Below are 20,612 nucleotides of genomic sequence, written 5' to 3'. Positions count from 1 at the left end.
GGGGGGGGGGGGGGGGGGGGGGGGGGGGCAACCAGGTTAAATCATGTCACAACAAACTATTAGATGGGTTTTGGCGCAAAAAAATAGAAAATAAAAATAGAGTGGGGGTAAATTAAAACTTATGTTTCTTGTGCTACATCATGGTACTTGACAGAACCATAAAATAATGGTACCAAATATTCTTGGATGAATCATTATACAATGTTGCATGGCACTTGAAAGACTTGATTGACAAAACTGTAATATTGTTTGGATCTAGAACAAGAAAAGATGTAGCGAGATATTGGGAAACAAAACCAAGACAGAAATAGCAAAGTAGATCTCAAAATTTCATCCTGCAAAACGTTGCTGCACTTTTACAACCAGTTACAAAATTGGAATGCACGGCAAAACTACCCTGACAGGTCCAAAATGGAGGTGCAAGATTTATTGTGCTCAATTTACATCTGCTAACTCAACGTCAAATACCAGCCATGAATTTGGTGGAATAGTCCCACCAGCTCCTTTAGCTCCATAACTATATTTAGAAAACCAAATAGTTGTTGGTTATGCACACGTGAAGATGAAGTGGAAGATTTTATTCAAAATCTACATAGACAATAGACTTCCCTGCCTACAGAAAGATAACAGAATTTTGCACGAGCAGAAACATGCCAAATGGGAAATTTTCGCAATGTGAAATTTTGCTATGAGAAGCACGTTAGAATGTGCTTAAAAGTTTTCAAAAAAGTAATTTACGAATTAGTTTCTGGAAAAGCTGTCAGTCAAAAAGCTAGCTTTTAAAATCATGTATGACAAAATAAGTAACTTAAAGTTGCCATACATGCTGTAGAATGTGTTGTCGATTCCACAAAGAACATCACTAAAACTAAAGAGCATGAAGAGATTAATTGCATACCCCATGGCAGGTGGAATTGTAAGTCTCCTTTTGTCTCCAATACGCATGCCTGATGATAAAAGGAAAGGAAACAAATTATCAAAAATCTTTTACAAGCAATCAACAAAAGTTTATTAGAAGGAAGTATGCACGATTAAAATAATTACCATTAACCCCAACATCCCATCCCTTGATAACTTGTCCTATACCTGCAACGACAAAGTGCATTAATTAACACAAAGAATTGAGAAATTTCTTGAAGCAAAGAATTGAGAAATTTCTTGAAACACTTGTTGAACACAACATACCTAAACGAAATTTGAAGGGTGCCTTGCCAATATTCGAGTCAAATATTTTGCCATTCTTCTTCAGCTTGCCAATGTAATAGACACTAACCTGTATATCAGAAAGTAAAGATTTGTTTTGTACAAGTGTTGAAACATGTTCCAGAGGATCTTCACAAAAAGTCAAAACCATGAAAACATAGTCACATAAATAGAATAGTCTTGTCATAATTATAGTTCTCGTGATTAATAGTTTTGAATGCCAACCTGCAGCCTTAAATACATTTGATGTAGTGGGGAAAGATAAGTAAAGACCTCAACCCAATTTGAAAATAACACAATTTGCTTTTGATTCGTCCCATAACGTTGTTTGGTTTCATGTTATTACTCATATATTCTTTGTACAGAATTTTGAATGTGCTTTTAGATGGTCAAGGGTAAGGGCAGTGAGGATGATGGCTAACAGAGTGAATATATGAGTAACCCATAAAAAGAGTCCGAATCACCTTTTTCCCTAAAGAAGCTCTTTTCCCATCTGGTTTACCCATGGCCACCTCCTCTATGACCAACCCATTTGGGTACGTCCTCACTTGCAAAGATTTGGCTTCTTGCTTCTCTTCCTTCTCCACGATGGATCCATTTTTATCTATTAAACTTTTATCTTCATTCATGTTCGATGCAATCTCCTGTGTTTTATTCTGTTTACTTTTCTTCTTTTTTTCTTTCTTCCTGCATGATTTTAACGGATAGAATCAATATCAAAAGATGATATTTAGTGTATGAATTATTTCAAGGTACATAAAAATCATTAGACCTTTAAACACCTACCTACCACAGGGAAAGAGAGAGTATAAAGTGTGATTCTTTACAACGTATTACTATTTATTAAGTTGAAATGAGATACAATTTTGGATCAAAATCTTGGTCCACAAACAACAAAAACAACATTTCTAAGATTTGCAACTGCAGTGTTTAATTAAACAACTAAAAGACTACGTGTCGGGAAAGCAAAACTCACTTCTCATTTGTTGGCTTCGAGTCATTTTCCATCTCAGCCATTGGCAGCTGCTCTGCATCATTGGAATCTGCAACAACAGTTTCCTGAGCCTTCTTCGTTACCTTTTTCTTCTTATTCTTTTTCTTTTGTTTAGCATCATTTTTAGACAAATTATCAGGTGTATCTGAAGAGCCATGGGGTGTGTCGTCTTCTCTACTTACAAGGGTGGAACAAGAACATAGAAATAAGTAAACAAATGTTTAAAAAAGCAACCAATTTTAGAGTGTAGATACTAAAACTAATCGGCTACAGTCAGACAAAATTCAATATACAAATTCCCACCTTCCATGTTCTCCATCTCGACCAACTGCATCAATCTTTCTTTTCAAATTTTTGCTTGCTTCAGTTTTTGGTTTCTTTTTCTGGGATTCCGCATCTGCATTATCATCTTTGATTTGTTCTGATTTTGATATGGAGTTTGAAAAATGCGTTTTGTCTCCGCCTGTAGATACTGGAAAACCATCTTCATCTTCACTTTCCAAGACAGGAACATCGTGTCCACTCTTGACCACAAGCTGCCGATCAGAATCCACGTTATCATCAGACATGTTCGACCGAATTTTCTTCTTTTTTGACCGTTTAGACACACCATTCTCATAGACAGGCTTTTCATCATCCACTATTTCTTCTATTCTCACTTTTATGATGGACAAAAACACAAGAATGAAGAAAATATTGTCAAAAATAGTGATATGGATATGCCAGAGATGTTATTATGCAATTCATGGTAACATGGATAATTTAACTGGTAACGTCAAATTTCTGGTTAACTTTTTATCCATCTTTTGTCAATTAATCAAAAATCTACTTCCAAGATACATGGTAGAAATGTCATTTTGACACTAAAGTCGTACAAGTTAAAACAAACTGACGTGGCAGAATGTATTGGTAGATAATCTTCCAAATATCCATTTCCTCCTCCTTCAGAGACTAAAAAACCAGGACTATCTTAAACCATCAAAAAGCATTTGAAGGGAGGAAATGAAAAGGGACCACTAAAGGCACAAAGAAACCACAGAACAGTTTCACCCCACAATTGAAACAGGGGCCATTCACTCTCATGGAAGATTGTCTTCCTCATCTATTGATCAAGAAACAAGATCTTGAACTTGTTAAAAGGATTTAGCTCGAGGCAAAATGCAATTGGAACACAAGACAACAGATTACTTCCAGAAACTACCTCCACTGTTGGGGACAGGAGAAGTTGGGATTATGCCAAGATCATCATCATCATCAATAAAGACACCATCCTCATCTTCACCTTCAGAATCATAATTCATAAAATCATTCTCATCTTCAGAATCAATCCCCACGATATTCTCTTCATAAGCATCGCTTAAATCATTGTTAAAGAAATAAAACAAAAAATAGCTAAAAGCATACATGCACACTTTTACTCTTGATCCATATAAAAAATGTTATCTTACAAAGAAGCATACAATAAATAGCCACGAATATATACAAAGTATTAGTTAAGAAACAACTAAAGAAGGATACGACCCAGAATCATCTCCAAGTTTGTCCTGATCAGTTTCACCATAGAAGAAACCGGAGAGATGCACACTGTGAGGGCCAATAACCGAGAACATAACTTCATCCTCCTCCTCAAACTCGAGATTCAACGTGCAAGTCTCAAGTATTTCAGGTAGCAATGAACATAAGTAAATGGGACTTTTATCTCCCACATTACACTGAACTTTGCTCTTCTTAGTTGAAGAACCACTACCCAGCGTTGCCTAAATATCAACAACACAAGCAATCAATATTTCATGATCCAGGGCATAAACCCAAGCCATATGCCAATCCGGGAAATTAGAGCTTAAACACTTTATAATTTTGCAAAAACATGATAATTCAGGGTTAAACATTAACTATAAATCCATAATCAGACTGCGTGTGCGTGCGTAATAGTATATTGACAAACGGCATCTCTAAGCTCTCAAGTTCATATATATTAAATAAAGCATTTCAGAAATTAAAAGCATACCATCAAAACATTAGAAAGATTACAAAACTTACTAGAAAGTAAAGTAGAAAACAAACCTGAGATATATGAAGTCTTCCCCTCTCATTGTCGTACCGATGGATATAGGGTTTGCTTGGTTTTACTTCAATGCCTAGTCACAAAATCAAACATAAAAGATACATAAAAATAATGGTTTGTCTGATTATAATTATGTCTATGTAAGTTCGCATACCCCAGAAAGCCATTGGTGATGTGGAATTGCAGCGTAGTTCTCTAAACCCTAGGAGAGTGAAACTGTGCACTTTAGAAGCTTTAAAACCCTAGGGAAGGCAGCGGGCGGGGCAGCAGCTTGCCGGCCCCATCTTTTCAAATTTTAATTGTTGGAATATTACTTTTTTTTTTTAAATGTGTGATTAAAAAAAAAATTATTTGATTTACGTATAATATTATTTTATAAAAAATTGTGTTGTTGAAAATAAGAGAGAGAAAAAGAATGAGAACGAGAATAGGGCCAAACAGGGGCTATATATTTTTTTTTTTTTTTTTTTTTTTTTCCCACATTTTCAAAATTTCAAGTTATACTATTATTAGAAAATGAAGTACAAATTCAAAATGAAATTTTAATGAGTGAATTCTCTAAAAATATAATTATTTTTAAATTTTTCTTCGCGGTGCGGGGTGGATTCTTTTGGCCCCGCTAGAAGGAGTTTTTTTGCTATCACTATAAAACCCCAACGCCAAAATAATGGGGTTATGGAGGCACGGAAAAGCATCCTACTTGGGCAAAGTTGTGACACGTGGAAAACAAAGGTGGGAAAATGTTTTCATTTATATTTCATTTAGGCGATGTATTCATTTGAAACTTTTAAAAAATATATTAGAATTTAAAAAATTTAGATGTATTCAATTAGGACTTTTAAAGACTCCCTAAAAGTTATGGGGGATTCAATTAAAATTTGTAAGAAGTCTCTATAAATCATACTATATTCAAATAGATAGTGATTTTTAGAGTGTTTTTCTACTTATTGGACCAAATTCAAAAGAGAGTCTCTCACATACTCTGAAATTTATGAAGATTTCACAGCCCTGAAAAATATGTCTATTTTCTTTCAATTCTAGGATTTTTCTACATCTCTTCAATCATTTGTTGTAATTAATTTATGATTATTCTGTATGTATATACTTACTTTTGAATTAAAATTATATGCAATTATTTCAAAATGTAGAATTTCATGTAATCGATATAATTTTTTTTTTATTTTTTTGGTTAAGAATAATTTGTGTTCTTAAAAATTATGTTAAATTCGTTAAAAAAATAATAAATAAAAATAAAAATTGGTTATGTTCTTAAAAATTAATGTAAAAGTTTTTTACTATTTTCTTTGCGCCAAAATTGAATTACTGGACTTTGACTAGTGAATTTACTCAAGAAAATGTTGTGGGCATCATGGTTCTCAAAAATATTACATATGTAGTAAGAAAGATTGTAATTTTTCAAGTATACAATGAATTTGCAAAATGAAAAGTCTTTAATCAAAGTTTACAGAAGTCCATGAAAAAACTTTTACTAATTATTAACAAATCCATAGAAATCAAAGTTCATAAAATTCATAAAAGTCACTCACTTAAAAATAATAATAATAATAATTATGGAAGCCTTTTAGTACCGAGGGCAAAGTCTTGAATGACTGTTATACTTATGCACATCAATTTCTCCAAAACTTAAGTAGACACCTACCAAATAAATAAAAAAATTGTCACTTAAGTAAAGTATATATGTTTATAAAAAATTTCTCCAATACAATTTAGATAGAACTCCTTGTAGATACGAGTAATAGAAAGTGAATATTGTTGAGAAAACCTATTTGCTTTAGAAAATCTTCTGACTGTAAATGCTTTTTTAGACGATTGAAGTGACAAAATCCATTCGTATTTAGTATTGATGGTTCATGGTTTATAATTGTGAACATAGGCAAACTCTCTCTCTTGAGATACAAATAAAATTCAACATCAAATGCATTTACCAAACTAGCTGTAAAGAATTCACGACTGTCTACAACAAGAAGTCAGGCCCTGCTCGAGGAGATTAGAACCAAATCAGAAAATAATTAGTGGACTTGGCTTAAAGAATTCAAGACATACTCAAAACCTTGTTAGCTGGATGTGTACTACAGACATCTGTTACAATAAAATGTGTTGCTTGTGGTCAAAAAGCACTTTGATATTCACTAGTACTCGACGTGACAAGAATAATAAAAGATAAGAACATAAGAATTTGGTCGGTGCTCTAGGATAGTCTTAGTCCATTAACTCGAGTGCGCAGTCTCAAGGAAGTAAGAAATGCTCTGATCAGAGGAAAAAGATAAAAGAGCAAAGTGAAAGAATCCTTGCAGAATAAATTTCCTTAATACATGAGATTAAAAGGGAAAAGTAGACAATGGATCAAGACAACATTCACAAAACGGATCCAGTCCTCAGCAAAAGAACTGTGCCCATAATACAGTCGTTCTTAAAATTTTCACCATTAAGTTAGAAGGAATCTATCTCCAATTCGGCTGCGACGCTACATGATGCTCGAATAAGGAGTCAGGAGAAACTAGTGAATGTAAAATGAAATTAACTTAGTAACCGAGTTCTTGTAAAATTGTTTCCATTGACGGCCTCTCCTCCGGAGAATCATGTGTACACCACACAGCAACTTTCGCAATCTTTGCAGCATCAGGTTCGAAGAAACTCCCGTGAAGATTTGAATCTATGAACTCTTGGAATCTGCACGACTCTGCAGCAGCCCGCAAGGAACTGGTATATTTACGCTTCCCAGAAAGGATCTGGAAAATAAGCACCCCAAAAGCATAAATATCACTTTTTTCGGTGAACCTTCCAGTATTAATGTATTCAGGAGCAAGATATCCCATTCCGGCACTGGCCTTGAGTACTGAGAAGATGGTGTCATTTGTGAGAAGCTCGTGCAGGCCCGAATCAGATAGCAAAGGTTTAAATTGCTGGTCGATGAGCACGTTCTTAGCAGAAATGTTTTGGTGAACCAGAGAAAACTTGTTTATGCTTACCGCGTGTAAGTACTCCATACCTGCTTAGAAAAAATAAGAACCTTAGATTTGAGCGTAACTGATAAACCAAAGTATCAGGGATTCATGAAAATTTTGTGTTCCACGTACTGAACTACAGAAGGCATTATGAAAAGCAGACCCGTGGGATTTTAATTGAGTGGTATTGTGCAGCTTTGTGTTGTGTAGTAAATACAACAAGAAACGACCTATATAATCTAATAACATCTTCCAGGATCTAAAGAAAGGACAATGAGATGGAAGTTTACAAAGTTAGACTGTCAAGTACAACAAATGGAATAAACGGCGGGAGGATGTTTTGGAACCAAAGAGAAATGGAACTCGTTGGACACTAATGTAACTTACCATGCATGTTTGGTACGATTACTAAACAGTATAACAAAATTTTTGTTAATACTGTGAATGATATCAAATCCCCCATACCAAACATGTCGTCATTGTGTTATAATTGCTTTTGAAACTCTATCAAGAATTTAGAAGTGAACTCACCTTTGGCAATGCTGTTGATGATAAAAACTCTGGTAGACCAGTCTGTTGGGAATCTACTTATACATGCACAGCGGAATTTAAAATAATTTTCGATTCCCACCAAGAATCGCCTATGCGTTTAGATAGAAATTGTGATAAGATTGTACCTTTTCCAGATCTGCAATCTTTTTGCTTTTCTTTTCGTTCTATCAACCTTGATTCGCCACCACAGCTGTCCAATTGTCCAGCCTCCAACGGTGATCCACACAGAGAATAAGGTTGCAACTTCTAGGGTTTTCTCTTGTGCCAGCAAGAATAATGAAAACCTTATGGACCTCAAACCCTAGTTATGTATTTATATAAACCCAAACAGGCTCGACCCGGTCCGGTCCAATAATTAATTAATCCAATTAATTAAACCCGGTCCGTGAATTAATTAATCCAATTAATTAATTCGAAAATATAAATAACAAATCCAATTAATTAATTTATCCAACGATTGTTAAATTAACCAATTGGCAATTTGCAATCTTCCAATTCTCTTTTGTGTGTGACCCATTAGGTTCTCGACCACGATACCTAACGACGTGAAATATTATTTCGATCTAATCAAAATTGATAAATTAAAACACCCTTTTAATTTATCGTCAATTCACATTCGCCGTCCCTGATTGACATCTAGCAATGTGTCAGGGCAATACATGTGACGGGAAATGTCACGTGGTATGACAAAACCAAATTCGTTCGTTTACCGTAAAACTATAATCCCTTCGTCAATATGATCCGATCAATTACGAGATATGGAATTGTGTCAATCTCGATCATCGATCATATCTTTCACTCCACTATTAAGTCAATATAAATCGAAAACTCTTTTTCGACTTATGAGTACACCTTGGCCAAGGATTTGATCATTGACTTAATTGAATAAAACGCAGATCATAATCTCCTACTATCTAAGAGTGACGAATCCTTTATTGATCAATCACAACCTTCATACGATTCTTGACGTACCCGAACGATATCGTATTAGCGGCCCTTTTCAGAGCAACATCCAACACCGCCAAAGTATGACTGTCCTCATATAAGGTACTATGACGACCTCAAGTCAAAGGACCAATTCCACTACCGAACGTTAGAGATTAACCACTGACACTCAGATAGTTATCCATGTGGAATCTCTCGACGGGTCTCCAATGTTTTGTTCTATAACAAAAACATCCACATGTTCATTTAAGTGTCACCACACTTTAGCTTGTGAGATCAGCTACTTACTTCACAAGTAAGAAATGCCACACGTGATGGTCTATCCGTAATAACGATATCCGTATCTCGTTATTACTTACGACCACGGATGATTTAAGATTCAATCAGATGTAATTTGTATATCACAATCACAACTCCTTGTGATTAACAAATTACAAATATTTGAATCTACGGACTCTATTATTTATTTAATTGTCTATTAATTAAATAATAGATCTGCCATTTAATTGCATTAATTATATATAAAAGTATTTATGTCCAAAGTTGATTGGACCTAGGGCATAATACTTACACAGTCAAGAATCTGACCATCTCCCTCCTTGACATCGAGATACCGAAATAAATTTCCATTTGGAACAAGATCATAAACAAGGAAACACTCGCCACGGCCTCGGGAACAGCAAAACCCTCTCAGTCTAACTAAATTTTCATGTCTCAGTGAGCTTAGGACATTCAATCCCTTTAAGAATTCAGCTTCCTCAGACTTGCAACTAGTTTTCGTGATTCTTTTAATAGCAACAACAGATCCATCGCGTAAAATTCCTTTATATGTCACTGAATAGTTGCTCTTTCCCAACAAATTCTTATCTGCGAAGTACTGAGTAGCGGTCTCTATCTCTTGTGAATTGAGCCTAAACTTCTGCATAACCTCTTGGGAGAAGCCAAAACGCTGATTCTCGGCCAATGGATCCCACCCGTTGGAGTATTCAAGACTGACAGGCGGAGAACCATTCTTCCTAACGACCTTATTGGCCTGGTCGTACTGGGACAGCTATCAGACATATCAAACGCGCTCCCGATTTTCTGTTTACTACGTCGATACCGTATGAAGGTAAGAATACCTATGGCTGACACGATAACTGAAACCACGACTACTCCGACAGCCACCGATACTGGTGAGGTCTTTGACGACTTCGAACATTGACCATTGGTGCAGTTCAAGTTTAGATTGGCAGTCTCGGGAATGTCTCGTGTCGGGTGTCCAGTTGAATCACCACCATAAGGTTCAGGCCTATTAGGATCGACATTGTCTAAAGCATTGCAACTTCTCAAGGATGGAAAAAAAGATCCACATAGCCCAGGATTATTCTCGTACTGAAATCCATCAACCAGTCTCTTCAAAGCTTCATTAATCACAAAAGTTAAGTCAAAATAACATTCTTGAAGTCTAAAACAAACATATAAAAGAACACATTGACTAAGTGAATGAAAAATTACCAAGAGGAACATTTCCAGAAAGATTGTTGTTTCTGACATTTAGGACTTCAAGCAACGGAGCATAGGCTAGTTTTGTAGGAATTGATTCAAAGAGGTGATTAAAACTTAAATCGAGTCTCATTAATAATCCCATTTCTCCCAAGCTAGCAGGAATTGCTCCAGATAACTGATTTGATTGTAGAGCCAATACATTCAGCATCTTCAGAGATCCCAGTTGGGTTGGTATGCTTCCAATGAGCTGGTTATAACAGAGCTGCAAAACTGCACAGAGAATGCACATTGAACTGTAGATTCGAATCCAAAATAATCAAATTGCTTCTGCATTTGAAATTTACAAGAACATCCAAATATAAAAGTGATCAAAACTTGTGATGTAAAAATTGAGTTTTTTTATAGAAGCAACCGAACAAAAATCTTACAATTACAATGCACGAGCATATCTGCAGAAAAAGGTGAAGTTTTAAAAAAAAAATACATGAACTAAATGTCCAGTAAAAATTAGAAGTTTCTGATGGAGGAAAATCCCCGAAGTATTTTGGGTAATGCACAATTGTTTGCCAGAATATTGGAACTTTTAGCAAAGGATATAAATTGAATGCAAAAGGATGGTAAATAGATCGGAAAAGAACAATTATTATGGCAAAGTTCTTATCTTCATCCAACCCAGGGGGATATATAGTGAACAAGATTTTAGCTTGATCTTCATCTTTAATACCGATCACTACTATCATCAATCATTCCATAAAGGTTTAATTTATCAAAAAGAAATCCCAGATGCTCAAATTCTACTTTGCTTGGCCAAAAAAAAAAAAACTGCAGAAACACCAGATTTGAGAGGGGCAACCCAAAATAACAAAGATAATCAAGAAAAAGAGTAAAAAGTAGTTTCCTTGTGTAAGTGTTATGCCCTAAATCCAATCGATTTAGGTTGTAAACACTTTTAATATGTTTAATGTATTTAATTTTGACAAGATCTATTATTTATTTAAATTAATTTTGCGATAAATAATATTAAATAATAGAGTCCGAAAATCCAAGTTTAAGTGATTTGTTAATCACAAGGAGTTGTGATTGTGAGATACAAATTACGTATGATTGGATCTTGAATAAACTGTAGTCGTAAGTAATAACGAGATACGGATATCGTTAATACGGATAGACCATCACGTGTGACATTTCTTACTTGTGAAGTAAGTAGCTGATCTCACGAGTTAAAGGATGGTGACACTTAAATGAACACGTGGATGTTTTTTTATAGAACAAAACATTGGAGACCCGCTAAGAGATTCCACATGGATAACTATTTGAGTGTCAGCGGTTAATCTCTAACATTCGGTAGTGGAATTGGTCTTATGACTTGAGGTCATCATAGTGCCTTGTATGAAGATAATCATGCTTTGATGGTGTTGGATGTTGCTCTACCAAGGACCGCTAATACGACATCGTTCGGGGTATGTCAAGAACCATATGAAGGTTGTGAATGACCAATAGAGGATTCGTCACTCTTAGATAGCAAGAGATTGTGATCTGCATTTCGATCAATTAAGTCAATAACGAAATTCTTGGTCAAGGTATACACATAAGTCGAAAAGGAGTTTTCAACTCATATTGACTTAATAGTAGAATGAAAGATACGATCGATAATCAAGATTTACACACTTCCATATCTCGTAGTTGATCGGATCATATTGACGAAGGGATTATAGTTTCATGGAAAACGAACAGTTTTGATTTTGTCATACCACATGACATTTTCAGTCACATGTGTTGCCCTAATACATTACTAGATGTCAATCTGGGACGGCAAGTGTGAATTTGTGATAAATTAAAAGTATGTTTAATTTATCAGTTTTGATTAAATCAAAATAATATTTCACGTCATTAGGTATTGTGGTCGGGAACCTGATGGGTCGCACACAAAAGAGAATTGGAAGATTGCAAATTGTCAATTAATTAATTTAACAATCATTCGATAAATTAATTAATTGGATTGGTTATTTATATCCTCGAATTAATTAATTAGATTAATTAATTCACAGACCGGATGTAATTAAATGGATTAATTAAATATTGGACCGGATCGGGCCGAACCCGTTTGAGTTTATATAAATACATGGCTATGATTTAAGATCCATATTGTTTTTCATAATTCTTGCTGGCACAAGAGGAAAAATCCTAACAGTTGCAGTCTATTCTCTGTGTGGATTTCATTGGAGGCTGGACAATTGGACAGCTGTGGGAGGCAAATTCAAATTGCTGGAAAAAGGATAACGCAAAGGAGTTTGCAAAATTTAAAAAAAAATGTATATTTCTCTTCACAATTCTTATCTAAATACAAAGTTGAATCCTGGTAGGAATTGAAATTATTTAATTCCGCTGTACTTGTTTAAGTAAATTCCCAACAGTGGTATCAGAGCCAACTTTATATTTGTTAGGAACTTATTTACATGTTGATTAAATTAAAGGTTGATTTCTGCCTGTAGCAGCGACTGAGGCGCTGCTGTAGTAGTGCCTTAGCCACTGCTACAGGCAGCATCGCCCCTGTCGGCTATTGGGCGAGACGGCGCCAACCGGCGCCGCCAACAGTAGAAGAAGAAATAAAAAAAATCTAGGGTTTACGTTTTGGGGAAGATGGAGGTGGGGGCTTCTATTGCAATTAATGTAATTGCGAGCCCCTGCCTGCAATTAAGAGATATGGGTGTTTTTGCAATTTTGTTAGAGGGGTCTGTCATGCAATTTACGAAAGTGAGGGACTTGTGTTTTAATTTCGAATTGGGTTAAATTACAATTTTGAAAAATGGTTTTTAAATTTGAATTCAAAATATTTTTTGAAATTATGATTTTATTGGATTTGACCCATATTTCTAATTAGGCCCAAAATTAATGATATATTTAAAATTTGACAACTTTTATATTTTTGTTAAAATTAGATTTTAACTTAAATATTTAACTTTGACCCTAGATTGAATTTTTATTTTTGAGTTTTGTCCTAAATTAAAATATTAATTCAATTTTATTAGAATTGGACTCTAATATTATATTAATTAAAATTTGATTTCAATTAATACTACTTCCCAAATGCAAATTAAAATTTAGAGTATGACTCTAATTTAATAATTAATTAAAATTCGATTTTGATTATATTACTTCGCCCAATAATTATAGAATTAGAGTTGGACTCTAATGCTGGACTTAGTTAAAATTTGATTTTAATTAAATAGGCCCGCTAATTAAGTTAATTAATTAATATGATTAATTAATTATTTTGACCCAAAATTTTAAATTAGTTTTAATGACTATAATTGCTAGATTTATGAGACATTGTATATAATATTAGATATTATACATACGAAACATTTATGTTGTGAATGTTTATTTATGGATGATTATGGACTCGACCACATGGATGAGTTGAATGGTTGATTTACTTCTTGTTATTTTATGGGCCTGCAGCCCTTAATTATTTTGAATCTGCGAGTCCGTTATTATTATTGTTATTATGGGCTTGCGAGTCCGATTTCTTTTAGGTCTGCGTGCCAACTAGTATGGGATACATGTTGCAGCTTAATTAATTGAAGGCGCAAGAAGAGGTGGACACCGTGGAGATGGTGCATTGATGTTGATCCAATGTTGTACTATATATATATATATATATATAATTACTTGATGAGACCATTGCATGTTAAATCCCTCATTAAAATATTAAGTTAGTATTATTTGCCTTCCATCATTATAATGAAAAACGAGAATCTTAAATCGACCTTAGTTTGTTGAGTACACTCAAGACTGGTCTATTAGGGATATGTTTGACACTATGAAATATTTGATATTTCTGAATGATGAGTTTGACTTAACTAAAATTTATCTTTTGTTGAGCACGCTCAAGGAAATAAGGTTTAGAGGCATGTTAAGCTAACACATAAGATGTGTGAAGACAAAAGAGTTGTCAGCTTAATGATCTAGGAGTTGTATGGAGATACAATTGATAACAATATCTACCCAAATATTTTATTAAAATTTGTTGAGTACACTCAATATCTTGATACGACGAATGGGATCCCAGCCCATTGGGAATTAAATGTGGATTCAAATAATTAATGTATGAGGGTCATGAATTTATTTTAAACAGTGGGAGCACGTTTAATTAAAGTTCATATTGAATTTGTGCATCTGCATTATAATACATATTAATTCTATATTTTTCGTCATTTACAGTTTTTGAATCATGAGTAATCATATGAATTTGAGAGGCATACTGGATGCCAACAAACTGACCGGACCAAATTTTCTCAATTGGCACGGCAATTTGAGAATCGTTCTCAAGTATGAGAAAATTGGGTATGTCCTTGAGCAGCCATTTCCAGTGGTGCCTACTGAAAATTCCACTCAAGAAGAGGTGGTTGCTTACAACAAACACAGTGACGACGATAACACTGCAGCATGTGTGATGCTTGCAACTATGTCACCTGAGTTGCAGAAGCAACATGAGGGTATGGATGCTTATACTATGATTTTTCATCTCAAGGAGTTGTATGATGAATAATCTCGTGTGGAGAGGTATGAGACCTCTAAACAATTATACCAGTGCAAAATGGCAGAGGGATCTTCAGTCAGTGCTCATGTGCTGAAGATGATTGGTTTCATTGAGAAACTAGCTTCATTGGGTTTTATCATGGATCATGAACTAAGTATTGACTTGATTCTGCAATCTCTACCAGATAGTTATTCATAGTTCATTATGAACTTCAATATGAATAAGATCGAATACACACTCCTTGAGTTGCTTAATATGCTTAAAACTGTGGAGTCCAATGTCAATGCTAGCACTTAGCATGTCTTAGCTATTCATTCCTCCAAGGGCACTAAGAGGAAAATTAATGGAAGTTTTAAGAAAACATCCAAAAAGGTTAAGGGCAATAACAAAGCAATCAAAGCGGGCAAGGACAATACCAAATCTGATGACCCATGCTATCATTGTGGAGTGAAAGGTCATTGGAAGAGCAACTATAAGGCTTACCTCGCTAGCTTGAAGGGAAAGAAGTCTTCTGAAACTTCTACTTCAGGTATTTTTGTTATCGAGATTAATATGTCTACTTCATTAGCTTCTTGGGTATTAGATACCGGATGTGGATATCATATTTGTATAAATATGCAGCGACTAAAGAAAAGTAGACCACTGCAGAAAAGAGGAGTTGACCTGCGCATGGGGAATGGAGCAAGAGTTGCTGTATTAGCTGTAGGGACATACTTCTTACCACTGCCTTCGGGCATAGTATTAGAATTAGAAAATTGCTATTTTATTCCCGCAATTATTAAAAACATTATTTCTATTTCGTGTTTGGACATGAATGGTTTTTCAATTAATGTTAAGAATGATCGTTATTCGTTTTATAAATATGAGATTTTTTATGGTTGTGGTGTGTTGCAAAATGAAATTTATATTCTTGATACTGAGTCGTCTATTATGAATATAGAAAATAAAAGACATAAAAGTGATAATCTAAATAATACATACCTCTGACATTGCAGATTGGGCCATATTAACGACAAGCGCATTTCCAAGTTACATAAAGATGGATACTTGGGGTCAACTGATTTTGAATCATTTGACAAATGCGAGTTGTGCTTGCTAGGCAAAATGACCAAGTTCCCTTTTACTGGAAAAGGAGAAAGAACCACAGAACTGTTGGGACTAATACATACTGATGTACGTGGACTCATGTAAATAACCGCCAGAGGTGGATTCTCTTACTTCATTACATTCGTTGATGCTCATTCTAGATATAGTTATTTGTATCTGATGACATTCAAATATGAAGCACTTGAAAAGTTCAAGGAATTCAAACTTGAAGTAGAGAAATAGACTGGTAAAAATATTCTCACGCTGAGATCAGATCGAGGTGGAGAATATTTAAAGAGAGAATTTTTAGATTATCTAAAAGAGAATGGAATTCTCTCGCAGTGGACTCGGCCATATACACCGCAACATAATGGTGTATCTGAACGGAGGAATCGCACTTTGTTTGACGTGGTGCGATCTATGATGAGCTATGCAAACATCCCAAAATCATTTTGGGGTCATGCACTAATTGCTGCGTGCGATACACTTAATCGTGTCCCATCTAAATCGGTCGACAAAACTCCGTACGAGCTATGGAGAGGAAAAAGACCAAACTTATCTCACATGAAAGTTTGGGGCTCTGACGCTTATGTAAAGCAGAATGAATCAGATAAACTTGAGGCTAAATCTGATAAATTCATATTTATGGGATATTCAAAAGAGACGATTGGATATCAGTATTATAATTCTGTTGAGAAGAATGTGTTCATCTCAAGACATGTCATATTCCTAGAGAAAGAGTTTATTCTAGGAGAGGGTAGTGGGAGCAAACTAGAACTTGAAGAAGTTCAAGAATCCACAGATACCGTTGACCAATTAGATGAATTTGAGTCTGATCCCACACCTGTTGACGGACAGACTCTTGATCAGGATGTAGAGAACCCTGAAGACACTCCAGCTCAGCGTAATCTCCCAGAAGGTACGAATTCACGATTACTAATCAAGTATTATTAGTCGAGGATGATGAACCTACAAATTACGCAGAAGTGAAGTCAAGAAACCATGGAATCCGAAATGAACTCAATGTATGAGAACAAGGTTTGGACCTTGGTCGACCTTCCAGGTGGGATAAAACCGATAGGTTGTAAATGGGTTTACAAGAAAAAGGTCGATGTAGATGGAAACGTCCATACATACAAAACAAGGCTAATAGCGAAGGGTTACACACAAAGACAAGGCGTTGACTTTGATGGAACTTTTTCACCTGTAGCCATGCTGAAGTCGATTCGGATTTTGCTTGTAATAGTTGCATACCATGATTATGAGATATGGCAAATGGATGTCAAAACTGCTTTCCTTAATAGAAACTTACAAGAGGAGGTGTACATGACACAGCCTGAAGGTTTTGAATCCAAAGGAGCCAACAAAATATGTAAGCTAAATCAATCCATTTATGGATTAAAGCAAACATCTAGGAGCTGAAATTTTCGTTTTGATGAGACAATCAAAATGTTTGATCTTATCAAAAATGAAGATGAACCGTGTGTTTACAAGAAGACAAGTGGGAGCGCGGTCGTATTCCTAATATTATATGTCGATGACATATTATTAATGGGAAACGACATTCGAATGCTTCAATTGGTAAAATTATGGTTGTCAAAGAATTTCTCCATGAAAAATATGGAAGAGGTAACGTATATCTTGGGAATCAAGATCTATAGAGATAGATAAAAAAGATTACTAGGTTTATCACAGTCTTCGTACATAGAAAAAAATTTGAGAAGATTTAATATGGAAGAGTCTAAAAAAGGTTTATGTCCCATGTCACATGGGATTTACCTTTCAAAAGATATGTGTCCTAAAACACATGATGAAAGGAGTTGCATGGATAAGATTCCTTATGCTTCAGTGATAGGATATATCATGTATGCGATGCTATGTACGAGACCAAATGTTTCATATGCTCTAAGTGTTTCGCGCAGGTTTCAAGCAAACCCTGATGAGAAACACTGGATAGCGATTAAAAACATTTTTAAGTACTTGAGAAGGACTAAAGATGTGTTCTTGATCTATAGAGGAAATGAAATGAAAATTCATGGGTATACTGATGCTAGCTTTCAAACTGACAAAGATGATAGCAAGTCTCAATCAGGATATATGTTTACTCTCAACAATGGAGCGGTTAGTTGGAAAAGTTCCAAACAGGAGACAACCTCTGATTTAACAACAGAGACCGAGTACATTGCTGCTTTTGAAGTAGCGAAGGAAGCTGTCTGGATCAAGAAATTCATTAATGAACTTGGAGTCATTCCTAGCATTGTTGATCCCATACCTTTATATTGTGATAACAATGGAGCCATCGCATAAGCGAAGGAACCGATGTCTCATCAACAATCCAAACATGTGCTAAGGCGATATCATCTCATCAGGGAGATTATACAAAGAAATGACGTAACGATAGAGCGAGTTCCCACAGATGACAATATTGCAGATCCATTGACAAATTCGTTATCACAACAGAAACATGATCGTCATGTAGACGCTTATGATATTAGATACATGAGTGATTGGATCTAGTGCAAGTAGGAGTTTGTAAGTGTTATGCCCTAGATCCAATCGATTTAGGTTGTAAACACTTTTAATATGTTTAATGCATTTAATTTTGGCAAAATCTATTATTTATTTAAATTAATTTTGCGATAAATAATATTAAATAATAAAATCCGAAGATCCAAGTTTAAGTGATTTGTTAATCACAAGGAGTCGTGATTGTGAGATACAAATTACGTATGATTGGATCTTGAATAAACCGTGGTCGTAAGTAATAACGAGATACGGATATCGTTAATACGGATAGACCATCCTGTGTGGCATTTCTTTCTTATGAAGTAAGTAACTGATCTCACGAGCTAAAGTGTGGTGACACTTAAATGAACGTATGGATGTTTTGTTATAGAACAAAACATTGGAGACCCGCTAAGAGATTCCATATGGATAACTATCTGAGTGTCAGCGGTTAATCTCTAACGTTCGGTAGTGGAATTGGCCCTATGACTTGAGGTCATCATAGTGCCTTGTATGAGGACAGTCATGTTTTGACGGTGTTGGATGTTGCTTTGACAAGGGCCGCTAATACAACATCGTTTGGGTATGTCAAGAACTATATGAAGGTTGTGAATGACTAATAGAGGATTTGTCACTCTTAGATAGCAAGAGATTGTGATCAGCATTTCGTTCAATTAAGTCAATAACGAAATCCTTGGCCAAGGTATATACATAAGTCGAAAAGGAGTTTTCGACTCATATTGACTTAATAGTAGAATGAAAGATATGATCGATAATCGAAATTGACACACTTCCATATCTCGTAGTTGATTGGATCATATTGACGAAGGGATTATAGTTTCATGGTAAACGAACAGTTTTGGTTTTGTCATACCACGTGACATTTTCCATCACATGTGTTGCCCTGATACATTGCTAGATATCAATCTAGGACGGCGAGTGTGAATTTGTGATAAATTAAAAGAATGTCTAATTTATCAGTTTTCATTAAATCAAAATAATATTTCACGTCGTTAGATATCGTGGTCGGGAACCTGATGGGTCGCACACAAAAGAGAATTGGAAGATTGCAAATTGCAAATTAATTAATTTAACAATCGTTGGATAAATTAATTAATTAGATTGGTTATTTATATCCCCGAATTAATTAATTAATTTATGGACTGGATTTAATTAAATGGATTAATTAAATATTGGACCGGACAAGGCCGAACACGTTTGGGTTTATATAAATACATGGCTAGGGTTTAACATCCATATTATTTTCATAATTCTTGCTGGCACAAGAGGAAAAACCCTAACAGTTGCAATATATTCTCTGTGTGGATTTCATTGGAGGTTGGACAATTGGACAGTTGTGGGAGGCAGATTTAAGTTGCTAGAAAAATGATAACGCAAAGGAGTTCGCAAAATCAAGAAAAAGGTATATTTCTCATCATAGTTCTTATCTAAATACAAAGCTAAATCCTGGTGGGAATTGAAAATGCTTAATTCTGCTGTGCATATTTAAGTAAATTCTCAACACCTTGCACACATTATACTAAAACAGTAAGAGAGAGATAGAGAAATGAAAAGCTGACCTTCTAAGCTTTGCATGTTACCGATCTCAGATGGAATCACCCCAGAAAAATTATTAACGTTCAAGTACAAATCACTAAGTTCAGCCAAGTTCTCAATATCTTTTGGAATCTCCCTGTCTAGAGAGTTATAATGCATGTACAAACCCGTCAAGTGTTTAAGTCCACCAACCGCCGACGACAGTTTCTCGGCTAACCCTTTTCCCTGCAGAGAAATATTAGCCACTTGACCTTTCTCATTGCAGGCGATCCCCTCAAAGGACCCATCACATGGATCACCTGAAATAACCCATGACGTCAAATAAACATTCTCAGGGTCGAGACTTAATTTCAAGTCCATTAGAGCAATCAGTTCAAGGTATGCATATATGGGTTTTAGAGATGAAAATGTGAGAATTATAAGGAAAAAGAAGAAGAAATGGGAGAAACCCATGTTCTATTTTGGCTCAGAATGGTGGAGTGTGGGATTTTAGGCTATTTCGGGGTGTTTTATGATGAATTTTTTGGTTTTCGATTTGCTCTTCTAATATGTTTGTGGTGTTGTTTTTGTTAGTTTTTCCGATGAGGTAGAAGTCTCAGCGTCAAAGCGTGTAGGCAGAGAGAAACACAGTTCTTTGAGGAAATACACAGAAATGACTCAACGACTGTAGCAAATTTTAACATTGGACTTTGACCCATTAAGTCAATT

The 20,612-nt window shown here is 35.1% G+C and overlaps 1 protein-coding gene and 1 pseudogene across 2 annotated transcripts; both read right to left on the bottom strand.

Moving 5' to 3' along the window:
• Window positions 1-144: 144 nt before the first annotated feature.
• On the bottom strand, window positions 145-4,531 carry LOC111392251 (peptidyl-prolyl cis-trans isomerase FKBP53-like). Of its 2 annotated transcripts, none has more exons than XM_023017571.1 (11): window positions 4,417-4,531; window positions 4,262-4,335; window positions 3,716-3,954; window positions 3,399-3,553; window positions 2,501-2,855; window positions 2,180-2,374; window positions 1,668-1,890; window positions 1,186-1,273; window positions 1,045-1,086; window positions 899-947; window positions 145-517 (listed from the first exon to the last, which is right to left on the bottom strand). In XM_023017571.1, the coding sequence occupies exons 1-11, from the start codon at window positions 4,427-4,429 to the stop codon at window positions 436-438; spliced, it is 1,515 nt and encodes a 504-aa protein (XP_022873339.1). In that variant the 5' UTR covers window positions 4,430-4,531; the 3' UTR covers window positions 145-435. The 2 variants fall into 2 exon arrangements, with proteins under 2 accessions (XP_022873339.1, XP_022873403.1); XM_023017635.1 differs by having other exon boundaries at window positions 2,180-2,371.
• A 2,274-nt stretch (window positions 4,532-6,805) lies between these two features.
• Window positions 6,806-20,357, bottom strand: LOC111403745 (annotated as a pseudogene).
• Window positions 20,358-20,612: the final 255 nt, after the last annotated feature.

Source organism: Olea europaea, chromosome 1 (genome assembly GCF_002742605.1).
Source record: "Olea europaea var. sylvestris chromosome 1, O_europaea_v1, whole genome shotgun sequence".
Classification (NCBI taxonomy): domain Eukaryota; kingdom Viridiplantae; phylum Streptophyta; class Magnoliopsida; order Lamiales; family Oleaceae; genus Olea; species Olea europaea.
This window is presented reverse-complemented; position numbering and strand designations above follow the sequence as displayed.